The sequence below is a fragment of the Carlito syrichta genome, unplaced genomic scaffold, assembly GCF_000164805.1.
Source record: "Carlito syrichta isolate Samal-C Ts95f unplaced genomic scaffold, Tarsius_syrichta-2.0.1 Scaffold288448, whole genome shotgun sequence".
Taxonomy (NCBI): domain Eukaryota; kingdom Metazoa; phylum Chordata; class Mammalia; order Primates; family Tarsiidae; genus Carlito; species Carlito syrichta.
Window position 1 is genome coordinate 1 of NW_007232544.1, and position 15,159 is coordinate 15,159.

At 46.3% G+C, this 15,159-nt stretch overlaps 1 protein-coding gene across 1 annotated transcript; it reads left to right on the plus strand.

Annotated features, from left to right (window-relative positions):
- Positions 1–255: 255 nt before the first annotated feature.
- ITIH6 (inter-alpha-trypsin inhibitor heavy chain family member 6) lies at positions 256–10,122 on the plus strand (the record flags this gene model as incomplete). Its single annotated transcript, XM_008053780.1, has 7 exons — positions 256–427; positions 1,128–3,155; positions 5,001–5,093; positions 6,137–6,172; positions 6,342–6,455; positions 8,614–8,991; positions 9,911–10,122. Coding segments are annotated over 7 exons (3,033 nt in total), but the record flags the coding sequence as incomplete, so codon positions are not given.
- Between the last annotated feature and the right edge of the window lie 5,037 nt (positions 10,123–15,159).

The window sequence follows — 15,159 nt, forward strand, 5'->3', positions numbered from 1 at the left end:
CCAGGCGGGTCTCGAACCCGCGGGCTCAGGCAATCCACTCACCTCAGCCTCCCAAATTCTTGGAATTACAGGCTGAGCCACCAAGCCCGGCCACAGTGCATTTTCACCTGAGAATTCTAGATTCACAGAGTGCTGAGTCCGAGGATTTTAAAACCATACAACACTTAGACCTTAGTGCTTTGTAAAGAAAGAACCCTTCAAGCTCCTTGACCCCAAGTCTTGTCCCATCCCCTCCGTTTCATCCATATCCCGCAGACTAAAAAGGCCATGAATGTGATCCTCAGTGACCTGCGAGCCAGCGACTACTTCAACATCATCTCCTTTTCTGATACTGTTAGTGTCTGGGAAGCTGGAGGCTCAATCCAGGCCACCGTCCAGAATGTCCACAGTGCCAAGGACTACCTGGGGCGCATGGAAGCTGATGGCTGTAAGTGTTGGACCTACCCACCCAAATAGGCAGGCTTGGTGATGTGAGAAATTCTTGAAATGGTCTCTTCGTTTCCCCATCCTCTTCATCTCTCGCAGTGTCTGAACTATCACGACTGCATTTTACACAAATCTGTCCCTTGATCTTCTGTGCTCTCCTCCCATCTCCCTTTCCTCGTGGGAAGAGAACAGCTGATTGTCCATGTAACTCGAGGCACATGTTTCTTTGACCTCAGCATCCTACCCTTTACTACAACTTTCTTTAAGTCAATACTCTAGATATTTATTTCCAGGCATTTGAATAAGCTGTTGCCTTGATTCTAGTTTTTGACCAACGATCTCTCAGGCAATGACTGAAGTCCCCCCACCCACACACCACCACCTGTCAACTCAGCCCTTTCTTCTCCTGTAGCAAGAAGGTGGGGCTGCTATCCTTGGGGATGAGACATCCCCCCAGGAAACAGGCAAAGAACAGTATAAGACGGGGAGTGATAAAAGCCAAGGATACGTGGACCCGTCTGTCCGAACTCGGGGAGTTGGGGCGGAGGCAGGGGAGTTGGAAAGGAGAAGCAGCAGACACAGCCTGAGCAAAGATGAAGGGATGTGACTGAGCTTGGGAGGTTGGTGAGGTGCCCAGTGTGCCCTGCGACGGGAGTAGAGGTTACCAGAAAAGAGGGTCTCACAGTCTGCTCTCCAATTAGGGACCAACATCAATGCAGCTCTGCTGGCAGCTGCTTCGGTGCTGAACCATAGCAACCAGGAGCCTGGGAGGAGCCCCAGTGTGGGGAGGATCCCTCTTATCATCTTCCTGACAGATGGGGAGCCCACAGCCGGCGTGACGACCCCCAGTGTGATCCTCTCCAATGTCCGTCAGGCACTAGGCCACAGGGTGTCCCTTTTCAGCTTGGCCTTTGGGGATGATGCTGACTTCCCACTGCTACGTCGCCTGTCTCTGGAGAACCGGGGAGATGCCCGGCGTATATACGAGCACACCGACGCGGCCCTCCAGCTGGAGGGCCTCTATGAGGACATCTCCATGCCTCTGCTGGCAGATGTGCATCTGGACTACTTGGGAGGCTTGGTTGGAGCCTCCCCTCAGACCCTTTTTCCTAACTACTTTGGTGGCTCAGAGCTGGTGGTGGCAGGCCAGGTGCAGCCAGGTGAACAGGAGCTGGGCATCCATTTGGCAGCCCGTGGCCCCAAAGGTCAGCTTCTCATGGCCCACCACAGTGAAAAGGCTACCAACAGCAGCCAGAAGGCCTTTGGTTGCCCGGGGGAGCCAGTTCCCGTTGTGGCCCGCTTCATCCGCCGCCTCTGGGCCTATGTCACCATCGGGCAGCTGCTGGATGCACGCTTCCAAGCCCGCGACACCACCACTCGGCGCCTGCTGGCTGCCACCGTCCTCAACCTGTCCCTTGAGTACAACTTTGTCACACCTCTGACTTCACTAGTCATGGTGCAGCCCAAGGAGGCCAATGAGGAGGCCAGGAGGCAGACCCCCACCACAGCCGAGCTAGATGCCATCATGCCTTCACCCAGCAGCAGTCATGGACTAGGGGCGGGCACAGCCCAGCCTGTCTTGGTGCCCAAGGTCTCCCCCAAATCAATGCCTGTGAAACCAAAGCTCTACTTATCCTCAACTGCTACTGTCTCTGCCAAGATGCCCAGTTCCAAGGAGTTGGAGCCATTGGGACAGAACCCGAGTACCCCATCAAGCCCAGAACACCCGAAGCCCCAAACTCCAGCCCAACAGGATTCTGATACCTTGACCCAACCAACTCTCAGGACGAAGCCTGCTGTCTTTGTGCCCTCAAACTCTGGTGCTCTGTTGCCTCTGAAGCCCAGCGCTTCGGCACACCAGAAGCCTGATATCGTACTGCCCACAAATTCCAAGACGCAGGTCCCACCTCTGAATCTCGGCATCCCAGCCCCCTCCAAATCTAGCATGGTAAAACATGTTACTCCACTGCATTCTAAACCTGGTGCTTCACCACACCCCCAACCTGAGGTATTCACACCACAGTCACCCAAAGGCCTGCCACAGCCCAGACCTAGAGTCTCCACACTTCAGATTCGCCAAAACCCACCACGCACCAGACCTAGGGCTCCTGCTCCCAAGACCCCAAACAACCAGGCACACCCCACACCTGGGATCCTTTTACCCAAGATCCCTAAAATCTTATCACCCCTTAAATCTAGTGCCCCACTACAGCAAACTTCCACAAGTCTATCACTTTCTAAGACGGGGATCTCAATGCCCCATACACACGAAATTCCGCAGTCTCCTAGACCTGCCAGACCCGGGCCCCCACCTCCTCAGAGCCTAAGTATATCCCCGTACCCAAGTTCCACAGGTTCTAGCAGTGCCACGACCACCTCTGTCCTTGGAGAACCTCTCCCCACCACTCCTTTTACCCCCACCCTGCCTCCTGGAAGGCCCTGGAATCAGCATGACCAGCTGCTGGGGCCTCAGAGCACCAGGCAAATTCTGGGGTCATCTGGGCCAGAAGTCCCAACAATGAGTTTACCCAACAGCTCCAGGCCTACGCCAGAAGGCAGCCCTCCAAACCTGCCAATCTTGCTGCCTTCCAGCAACCTCCCTGAGGCCATCAGTCTCCTCCTTCTCCCTGGGGAGCTAAAACTGCTGTCTGAGTCAAAGGTGGAGTCCGAGTTTGTGGAGTCCTTGAACTCACCAGCCTTCTATACCTTCCTCACTCCAGACAAAGATGGTGAGTGCCATGGGCAAGAGGTCAGGTCATTAGGGGATGGTATGAATGAACAGCACCAGAACTGGGAGTCTACAAGACTTGCACAGACTCTGGTGATAGGACAGCCGCAGGCTTGCTTGCTTTGGAACTTTGGACCAGTTAATTAACTTCTCTGGGCCTTGATACATAGGCACTGAATTAAAAGGTTTGTGAGAGGCGGGATGTTAATGCTGGGAAGGCTGAACAGAAACAAAGTGACCAAGCTATAGATTTGACATTTGTTTTGTTGGAGAAGAGAATTGCTGATGCTTCCCAAGCAGGGGAGGGGTGGAGTCATATAAATTGGAGCATCAGTGGATAAGGTAGGTCTCATTGACTTTTCTGTGCTCTGAAAATTGCCTTGCTTAATGAGAGAGGTGGAAAAATTGGGAAAGATTATGAAAATTATCTTTAAGTTTCCCAAAGACTTTGAAATAATAACAGTTAACATTTGTGAGCTCTTCCTATGTGCAGGTTTTGCTCTACATATTGTACTTGTAGTCTCTCATTTAATCCTCACAAGAAAGTGTTCATAGCTACATTTTACACATGGGGAAAATGACACATAGAGAGATGAAGCACTTGTTCAATATCACACAGGTAGTCAGAGTTATAAACTCATACAATCTGATCCCAGAATCAATGTAATTCACCACTCCACTACTCTGCCTTCCCAAGAGAAGGAGTGACATTTCCTGAGATGAATTAAGATCAGTTGAGGGTGCCAGTAAGCCACCAGGATGCATATTTGGGCATGACATCTTTGACACACCTCTCTCCCACACCACCACCTCCCATGTACCTTCTATTCTCAATTTCTGACAATGTTAGTTCTAACATATTTTCCAAATCCATCCACTTCTCACCATCACAAGTGCCACTATCTTAGGGCAGACCACCAGTGTATCTCACATAGAAAACCGTTCCAGTCTCCTCTCTGGTCTCCCTCTCCAGTCCTGTTACTGACCGACCTTTCCCAACAGCCAAAGAGATCTTTTAAAGAAAAAATCACTTCATGCCCCTTCCTTACTCAATATCCCTCAAGGATTTTTCATCACACTTACAAAGGGGTCCATAGTCCTCTTCATGGCCTCCAAGGCCCTACATGATCTGTCCCATATCCCTTTTCCTCTATGACCTCACCTTCTTCCACTCTCCCATCCACTCTTTGAACTCCAGGCCTACTGGTCTTACTCTGCTCCTTTAATGGGTACCCTCCTTCACCTTCACTCAGGGACTTCTTTCAAGCTTCTTCCTCTGCTTGATAATCACCTAATCTGCTTCACCCTGCCTTGCCCTGCTTCTTCCTGTCACCCCCATCCCTTCCATTTGTCCCTCAAACTCCAGCTCATGCTTTAGCTCCCAGCTCAGAACTCCTTACCCACTCTCAACAGGAAAGCTACTTCAAGTCTCTGCAACTTCTTCCCTCAGTCATGCCACTACATTTTCTGATATCATTTATCACCAATTTTTAATTATGACTTCATTCATGTCTCCCACTCCCAGTAAATTATGAGCTTCACTAGGTCAACCATGTCTGTCTTTTTCACTACCATATCCCTGGCGTCTAAGTAGTGCTAAAAGAAATGACTGAACAAATGATATGAGTAATATACAAATGCTATGAGGAAGAACTTTAAGCATATCTTAGCTTTAAAGACTAAGAGATTGTGCAGAGCATAAGTCCCAGTTCTGGAGATGATCAGATTAGTCTGGGAAGCCAGTGAAGGTTCTTCTGGTCAGAAAGAAGTTCAGCTTGTTGGTGGGCCCAGAGCATCTCTGCCCTAGGAGTGTGAAGGATTCTCTTATTTCTCTTGTGCTTGGCAGGAAGTCCACATTGGGATGGTGATTCTGAGCAGATCCTGGGGAGACCTGGAGGAAACATGGACTCTCAGGGAAGTTCTGTGGGACTAGCAGAAGGTGAGCAAGGAGCTCCCCTGGAAAAGATCCCCTAGATATTCATTTTCATTCAGCTACTATTCTCAATGACATTATGGGAGCAGGGAGGAGGCAGAACAATGTATTAGTTCTATTGCTGTGTAACAAATTACCACAAATTTAACAGCTTAAAACAATACCCATTAATTATCTCACAGTTCAGTGGGTCAGAGGCCTAGACACAGATTAGTTGTATTCTCTGCTCAGGGGCTGAAATCAAGGTGTCTGTCAAACTTGACTTCTTCCATACATTCATATTCACCTTGCTGGCAGAATTCAGTTCTTTAAGTTTCTGGGACTGAGGTCCCTGTTTCCTTGGTGGCTGTTGGTTGGGGCTTGCTCTCAGATACTAGAGGCCACCTGAGGCCACTCTCAGAACCTAGAGGTATCCTGCATCTCTTGCCATTTGGTATCCCTCCATCTTCAAAGACAACCATGGAGCATCCCCCTCCTGTCAAACCCTTCTCACACCTCAAATCTTTCTGAATCCTCTGTCTCTGACCTCTAGATCCAGATTTAAAGGGTTCATTTGATCTGTGTCTAGAGGTCCCAGCCCACTTTGATAGTCTCTCTTTCTTGAGGTCAACAGGGCCATATATCATAACCTATTTCTGGGAATGATATCATATTCACAGCTCTGGGGATTTTACAAGGTCGTGTACACCAAGGGATCTTGGGGATCATCTTGGAATTCTACTTACCACAGGCAGAGAGTAAGAAAAAATAGTATCTGAACTGGCCTTAAATGGTAACTGCGAATCAGTCCTTTGTATTTAAGGGAAAGAAAAACATTATGGGTGGCAGGAAAAATAGGAGCAAAGGATCACAAGGAAGAGAAAGCAGGATACTCATAAGAATAGTTTGGTTGGGCTGGAGCATAAAGAAAAGACTGGGCCAGGGATAGATTTCAGTAAAGCCTTAATGCTGAACCCAGGAATTTGACCCTTATCTGGGAAGAGGTCCCAGAGCTCCTAGGAATGTGATAGATCAATCCCTCAACAACACAGTCCCTCTCTCCTTTGCAGGCACATTGCCAAGCATCTTCACCTTCTCTTCCTCAGGTAAGCCAGCCACTCCCATGACCCTCGTGCTTGTGTACAGGACAGCTTGTGCACTGGGACTGGGGCTGGACTCTCACTGGGAAAATAGACATGGCCTTTTCCCTTGCCCTCTCCTCCATCCCATTCCTTCCAGGGTCATAACTTTAAAGTTGTATCTCCTCCCTTGCAGTGGATGGGGACCCTCACTTTATGATCCACATCCCACACTCAGAAGACAGAATCTGCTTCACACTGGACGGGCGTCCAGGGGACCTACTGCAGCTCATAGAGGATTCAAAGGCAGGTGAGAGCCCCAAGTACTCCATCCTCATACAACACCACAGCCAGATATAGTCACCCCCAAACATTTGTGGGCAAATACTCCAGACATAGTGCACCTCACTAACATATAGTAGCACACAAATATACTCGGGCAAACACCAAGACCCTCACAGATACACACACACACACACACACACACACACACACACACAAGGGCAACAGTAAACTTACATAAATACAAGGAGACTTCAAAAAGTTTGTGGGAAAATGGAATTAAAAATGAAAATAAAAAATATTTCAACATAAGCTCTATCAAGTTCCAGACACATTTCTAAGCAATGATACCAGCCATTGAGTCCATCTCTAAAGAACCGCGGGTCCTGGGAATTTAGCCATGTCAATGCAGTCTTTTTTTACATTATTAACAAGAGGAAAATGGGTACCCTTTAAAGATTTTTTTAAATTAAGAAACAAAAGAAAGTATGAATGAGCTAAATCAAGACTGTAATTATTTCCCAAAGAAACCCTCATAAAATTGCTCTTATTTGATGAGAGAAATGAGTAAGAGCATTATCATGACAGAGAAGGAATCTCTGGTAAAGATTTCCTGGCCCTTTTTTTTGCTAAAACTTTGACTAACTTTCTCAAAAGACTCTCATAGTAATCATTTGTTATCATCCTTTGGTCCTTCCAAAGTCAATGGCAAAATGCCTTGAACATCCCCCAAAAATGTCATGATCTTTGCTCTTTACTGGTCTGCTTTTGCTTTGACCAGACTGCTTTTACCTTTTGACAGCCATTGCTTTGATTGTGCTTTGACTTCAGGATCATGTAAGTAAAACCATGTTTCATCTCCCGTAACAACTCTGAGGAAATGCTTCAGAATCTTGATCCCACTTCTTTAAAATTTCCATTGAAAGCTCTGCTCTTGTCTGCAGCTGATCCGGGTTCAACATTTTTGGCACCCATCAAGTGGAAAGTTTGTTCCATTTTTTAATCAGAATTGTGTAAGCTGAACCAGTTGAGATGTCTGTGGTGTTGGTTATTGTTTGTGTTGTTAATCATTGGCCCTCTTCAGTTAGGCCATGAATAAGCTTAGCTTTTTCTCTGCAAATTAATGTGGATGGTCTGCCACTGCAAGCTTTGTCTTCAACGTTTTCTCATCCCTTCTTAAAATGAGTTATTCGTTAGTAAACTGCTGCTTTCTTTGGGGCATTGTCCCCATAAACTTTTTATAAAGCACCAGTGATTGCACATTCTTTCACCTAAGATTCACCATAAATTTGTTGTTTGTTCTTTTAGCAGAATTCACGTTGTTCTGATAGGGACTCTTTTCAAGCCATTGTCTTATCTTTCTTAGTGCCGCAAACCAGATCCAATTCAGACATGTTATAACAAATTAGCATGAGTTTGTCTTCAAGCAAAGAATTTGAAATCCATGCATAGTTTTTTTCATAATATTCATTTTCACGAACTTTTTAAAGACTCCTTATATACACCTGAAGACACATATTTTGACACTTCTCACACCCACAAATATGAACCTTGACACACAGTACATGCCCAGACATACTCAATAACATGGATATCAACACAGACGTGCAAGCACTGATACCCCCAGATTTATCCCAGTCCCCAGGAATTCAACACAGATAGGCAGCACATATATTCTGCCACTCTAATCATATGAAACACACATACCCACCAAGACACACTCCAACACACATCCAGATGTACACACATTGACACCCCAGATACACATCAGTGCATACCAACACACAACCAGAGGCACACAACATACACTATTGCACCAAGACATATAACACCAACATATCCAAAGGCACTCACAAAAACATACAACCACCTTTTCCAAACATGCAGATGCACTGATATATGCTCAGAGATACTCATATGAACATAACCAAACACATACACATTTACACACTCAGAGACAAGCACACACATATACATGCAAACAGCCACACTGGGTTGAGTATGTGTACACATACTACATGCCCCCATCGAAGGAGCAGCTGGGTGGATCATGGTGGAAGCATTTTGTCTCAAGATCTAGCCCTCTAGCCACAAATCTGCTCTACTTGATCTGCCCATGCTGTGGGTGACCATGTGAATGATCATGTGAAAGTCCCTGCTCCAAGTCCGTTCTCCCCTCTCTCCAGGGCTGCATGTGAGTGGGAAACTGCTTGGAGCACCACCAAGGCCAAACCACGAGGATCAGATCCGTACCTACTTCCAGATCATCACAGTCACTACAGACAAACCTTGGGCGTACACTATCACCATCAGCCGCAGTTCCATATCTGTGCAGGGAGAGAGTACCTTGCGCCTGTCATGGGACCAACCTGCCCTGCTGAAGAGGCCCCGACTGCAGCTCCGTGTGGCTGCTGCAACTCGCCTCACCCTCCACCTTGGGCCCCACCTTGAGTTCCTCATCCTCCGGCACCGCTACAGACACCCCAGCACCCTGCAACTGCCCCACCTGGGGTTCTATGTGGCCAATGGCTCAGGCCTCAGCCCCCTGGCCCATGGCCTGATGGGTAAGTGCTGCTGAGGCTGAGAGGGGTTAGGCAGCACCAGTCCCAAGAAAGATCCCTCAAGGGTGAAAGACATCTATACTCCCAACATGAAGAGGAACCAGAGCCAGACTCTGCCCTAGGGAGCTCCTGGTCTGGGGAGAGAACAGACACAGACATGGATAGTGATCACAGGGAAGAATTATTGCTAGACAGAAAACAGCCTAGGAAGCTAGAGAAATGCAAAATGAGGGATCTTTCCAGGCCTTGGAGCTCAAGAAAGACCTCCTGGAGAAGGGAATTCCACCTATGCTGAGTCCGAAATTGAAATGGAAATCTATGAGCAAAAGTGTGGAGGAAAAGAATAGAGGTTGTAGGAGATGGAGCTTGATTGGTCAGAGCTGAATGCCAGGATGAGGAATTTGGCTTCATATTGAGAGCAGCAAGGAGTCATTAAAGGTTATAAGCAGAGGAAAGACACAGTTAGACCTGGGTATTGCAAAGATCCCTCTGGAGGCTTCTGTGAAGGTGGATTGCAGGAAGCCAGTAGACCATAGGTGAGTAGATACTGGCAAAACCAGAGGCAGAGGCCAAAACCAAAGTGTCTGGGAAGTGACAGAGGGTTGACCAGATATTTTCACCTCCTTTGGACCTCCCCACTCCACTCCTGTCCTTCCCTCCAATCTGTCTTCTCCTTCAGGCCTGGCTGTCCCCCTTCCTCTTCTATCTCATCCACTTTGGCTCCCTACTTCCATACTACATTTCTTTCCCATCTGAATCTTGCACATTTCCCACAGTGCTCAGCCTCTTCTCCCCTCTAGTCCTTTGCTGTCCCTCCTCTTTCCCACATTTCCTTCTGGATTTCTTACTTTAGGCTCCTGGCAGCGCTCTGAGCAGGGGCTTGGGTCTCTGCCCTGACCAGCCCTGCATCTCTCTCCCTCAGGGCAATTCCAGCATGCAGACCTCCGACTGGTGACAGGGCCTATGGGGCCATGCCTGCAGAGGCACCATGGCCCAGATGTGCCTGTGGTTCTACGCAAGAGGCTGATGAAGGACTCACCAAGGCTGCTACCCCGCTGGGCTCCCTGCTGGCTGGTGAAGCGCTCTCATGTAGAGCAGCTGCTTGGCCACCCCTACCTCACCTATGTCCTGTGATGGTTCCTGAACTCCAAAGCCAGGAGACCGGAATTTAGAAGATTCAAAGACCAGGACATGGAGTGAGCCAAGGACAAAGACCTAGTAACATAGAAGCACACAGAGGAACACATATACACTCACATGTGTGCTAAGGGACACATACACAAGAGTGCAACAAGTAAATAGACATGTAGACTTGTGAGTCTAGAGGCTTAGGGACTCTTGCTTCTTCGTATTCTTTCTTGTCTCCAGTCTCTACTCCCTTCAAATCCATGCTCCTCTCCAGCCCCAGAAGTCTTAAAACAAAAAACTGACTGAGTCACAGTTCTGCTCACAATCTTCCCTAGCTCTCATGGCATATTTAAGGTTTTCAGGTTTCCCTAACAAGCCTTTCTCTCTCCTACTGCTGGACCTTTACATGTGCTTTTCCTTATGCATAGGACAATTTTCCTTTGCTTCATATAGGTACATTTAATTAATCCTTTAAGTCCTAGTTGTCACCTCCTCTAGGAGGCCTTCCCTGACCTCTCCCCTAGATTGAGTTTTGTCCTTTCCTCTGTATTCCCACAACCCACCCCACCCTCTCCAAGCTCACAGCACTTATCATACTGTGTGGTAATTATCTATTTACTTATGTGGATCCCTGACTTAGACTGTGTGCTATTTGAGAGCAAGAACCTTTTCTGAATCATCTATGTATCCCCAGTACATAACAGGTGCTTAGTAAATGTTTGCTGAATGAATGAATGAACAGAAAAGGATCCCATGACCCAGCAGTAGACACACATGTATATATACTCACTACCAAAGACACATGATTGCATCCAGAAAGACAACAACAAGGTCACAGACATGGATGGAGAGACAGAGAGAAAAAGACTTATGGAAACACAAGGCACAGTGTTTCCAAAAATGAAGAAACACGGACATCAAGACACACAGACATACAAAGAAGGAGACAGGGAGCCAAAGTGGTAACATCGAGGACATAAACTCAGAGAAAAAGGAGATGTTCTCTTGCTGGGTCTCTGTGTCTTCATGGTTTTGAGTTACTGTCCCTGTTACAAAGAGGCAAGGAGACAAAAACAAAGTCACTCAGGTACAGACAGACAATAACCAATCTGGAGACACAAAAACATACAAACTAAAAGATAGATATATACAAAGATCCAAGCACAGTAGCAGAGGAATCAAGACACACAGAGACACAGGGACACAGGTTACCAGAGAGACACTGGTCAGGACCACAGTCCAAGATATGAAGGACAGACAAGTAGAAACACAGAGTTACACTAACATGCTGACTTGCAGACATAGGGGGGGTGGGAGGAGAACACAGAAACACAGGAATAGAGACAATACAAGGATGTAGAAACAAGGATATTACACAGGCCCAGACTTGGTGAAAAAGATAAGGACGTAGGCAGAAGACACGCTAAGAGTGAGACAAGTGCATAGATAGACTCATGTTCACAGATTCAGAGACAAAGACATGGGTACTCAGACACTTGATAAGCAAAGAGATAGGGATCAGGCTAGGAAACAAAGACATAAGGATAGGCAAGGTGAAAAACCAGGTACAATGAGGGACATTGTAACATAGTGACAGGGACATAGGAATTAAGAGACAGATACCCTAGAACAAGTAGACATTTGGATGTGAACCCATAGTCTCATCGACACAAGCTAGACTCAGGGACAGAAACACAGGGATGTGTCTAGGAAGATAGAGACAAGAGCAGAGAAACCTAAACACACAGAAACCGACACAGAACATAAGCAACTGGGCAGAAACACAATGACAAGGAAATCTACCCAGAGAAACGGGGGGGGGAGGCATAGAATCAAGATACACCTGGGAGCACGAGAAATAATGGCATGCAAACAGGCAATCAAGGCCACAAATTAAAGGATAAGGACAGTGAATCAGACCCAGGAACACAGAGATAGTGGCTCAAAGATGAAAAGACATGGATCCAAACACCAGACACAAACAGAGAGGCAGGGACACAGAGGAAGTAAGTTAGATCAAAACTAAGGACAGAGTGAGACAGAAAAAAAATCAGAGAGACACCCTGACAAACAAACCAATAGAAACAGGAGCATAGTCATAGGAATTCAGAAATACCCAGAGACTGAAAAAAAAAAGTCGCAGAACAATTTAAGACACAGTGACAGTGGCATCAAGAAACAAAATACAGAGACATTGACAAAATCTGGGGGAAATGGATGAAGAAGAGGATAAATGCCAAAATATAGACAAAGGCACAGACATGGAGAGCAAAGCTCCAGAGATGCACAGGCTTAGGGACTCACCAACACAGGACACATAAAAACAGCCATATGCAGATTTATTAACACATAGATCCTGTAACACAGAGACTCAGACACAAGAATACAGAGACTCAGAGACACATTGACACTGGATCACAAAGGTCCAAGGACATGCAAAGACATAAGGATGCCCAGAGATAGGAACACACAAGCACTCATGGGAACACACAGAGGCTCATGGGCACCCAGACATATAAATATACAGACACTAAATAAGATGCAAAGACGTAGGAACATGTAAAGATTCAGGGACATGCTGGCTCAGGGATGCATGTAAAGAATCAGGACAAGAACATGCAAAATCTTAGTGACGCACAGAAAAAGGGACATGCAAACACTCAAACATAGAGGCTCACTGGGTGCCCAGACACTAAGATGTAGAGATCCACAGACACACAGAGAGACAGAGACAGAGAGATATAAACAATATAACAGAGGTTCAGGATATTTTTTAAAAACTCAAGTACAAGGATGAATAGACACTAAAACACAGAGATCAGGGACACACAGAATGAAGGACAGGAGCAAGGGAATAAAGACTCAGGGACACCCAAAAACAGAAATATAAAGACACTGAAACAGAGACTAATAAGATGTACAACATAGGGATACATAAAGAATGGAACACGGGCTTACAGAGAAGCAAGGACATTTGGATACTGGACAACAATATACAGTAGAAATCACAGACATCAGAACACAAAGACACTGGGACACATAAACCTGGAGAAACTAAAATATGTAAACACTGGAATACAGCCAGATATGTGCCATCCAGAACTTAAGATGCATGCAGCCATTGGGAAACATTGGTACCCACTAAAACACACAAAGACACTGGCATGTACTCATACATAGCACACATAGACACTAGAATAGATGCCAGAACACACAAGAACACTGGCACACAGGTACTGATACACACAGACACTGGGATACACAGAATCTGGGAACACATGTCACTGGGACACAGGAACTGGAGTACAGAGACTGAAGCACACAAAAACTGAAGCTCAGAGACAGTAATGTGCTGACATAGACCCTAAGACCCACAGTCACAAGGCCATTAAAAAAAACACTGAAATACACAGATACTGGGACTCACAAAGAGTGGAACAAGCAAACACTGGGAAATACACACACATATACATGTATCTCTGAGTCTCTGTATGAGTGTGTTTGGGTGCTATGAGCCTCTGTGTTCCAGGATCTGTGTGTAAATAAACCTGCATATGCCTTCCATGTGTCCTGGGTTGGTGAGTCCCTGGCACTGAGACACACAAAAACTGGAACACACACACTGAGACATACAGTCACCAAAGCATATATAAACAGTAGCACATACAGACATAGGACTGCACAGAACTAGATCATATAGACACTAGGGCAAACATATGTTCTGACACACAGACACTGGGATACAGATACAGAGGTACACAGATACTAGTGCACAGAAGCACTGAAACTAAGAGACACGATGCAACATGCAATGGTCACCAGGTACACAAATACTGGGACATATAGAAGCTGAGGAACACAGATACTGTATTCCTCAGCTTCATAAGCAGACACCAAGACACACAGACACAAGACATACAGCCATTAGGACATAAACAGATACTGGGACACCCAGGCATTAGAGTATAGAGAGACTGTGACCTACAGACACTGGGAAGTAGCTAGACATTGTGACACACAATCACAGGGACACACAGACACCAAAAGTAGGCACTGAGACCCTTAACTGAGGCACACAGGCACTGGTGCACAATAAGAGACAAAGACAGAAATTGGAACTTACAGATGTTGGAGTACACAAACAATGGAATACATAAACATTGAGACACACATACACTTGGGAATATAGACACTGAGACATAGCCCCTGAGACACAGACACTTGGCTGTAGAGAGACACTGAAGGATACAGTCACCAGGACACTCAGACTCTGGGGAAAAAAGACACTGCTGCACAGACACTGAGACAAACAACCAGCGGGATATACAGACACTGAGATGAACAGACCAAAACATACAGACATTGTGGCACACAGATACCGAAAACACACAAATGCTGGGGTACTCAGAAACTGAGACACACGGACACTGGAAAATATTCAGACATGGAATATACAGTTACTAGAACACACAGACATTGGCATACACAAACACTGGGACATACAAACACTGTGATATGCAGAAACAAACGCACAGAAACTAGAGAACAGGTACCAAGGCACACAAAAGCACTGAAACACAACAACATGTTTACTCTTGGAACACACAGTCACTGGAACACACAAACACTGAAATTTATAGAAACTAGAGTAAACAGGAAATGGGATGTGCAGAATCTGAGAAACACAGATACTGGGACAAACACAGATACTGAGATACACAGATACTGAAGATACTGAGTAACTTCAATTACTAAGACATACAGACACTGGGGTGAAAAACACTGCATACACAGACACTGGGACATACAGACATGGACATACTCACACATACACACACAGGCAGACAGTGAAATGCACAGAATATTGAAATTTGAAACACAATGCAACATGCTGCCACTAGAATGCACAGACGCACTAACACTAAAACACACAGACACTGAAATATACACAGACCCAGAGACACACAGACACCGGGACATAAGAAAGACACCTTGAAACACAGACACTGGGGCAGCATTGACACCAAGACATGCACAGACAAG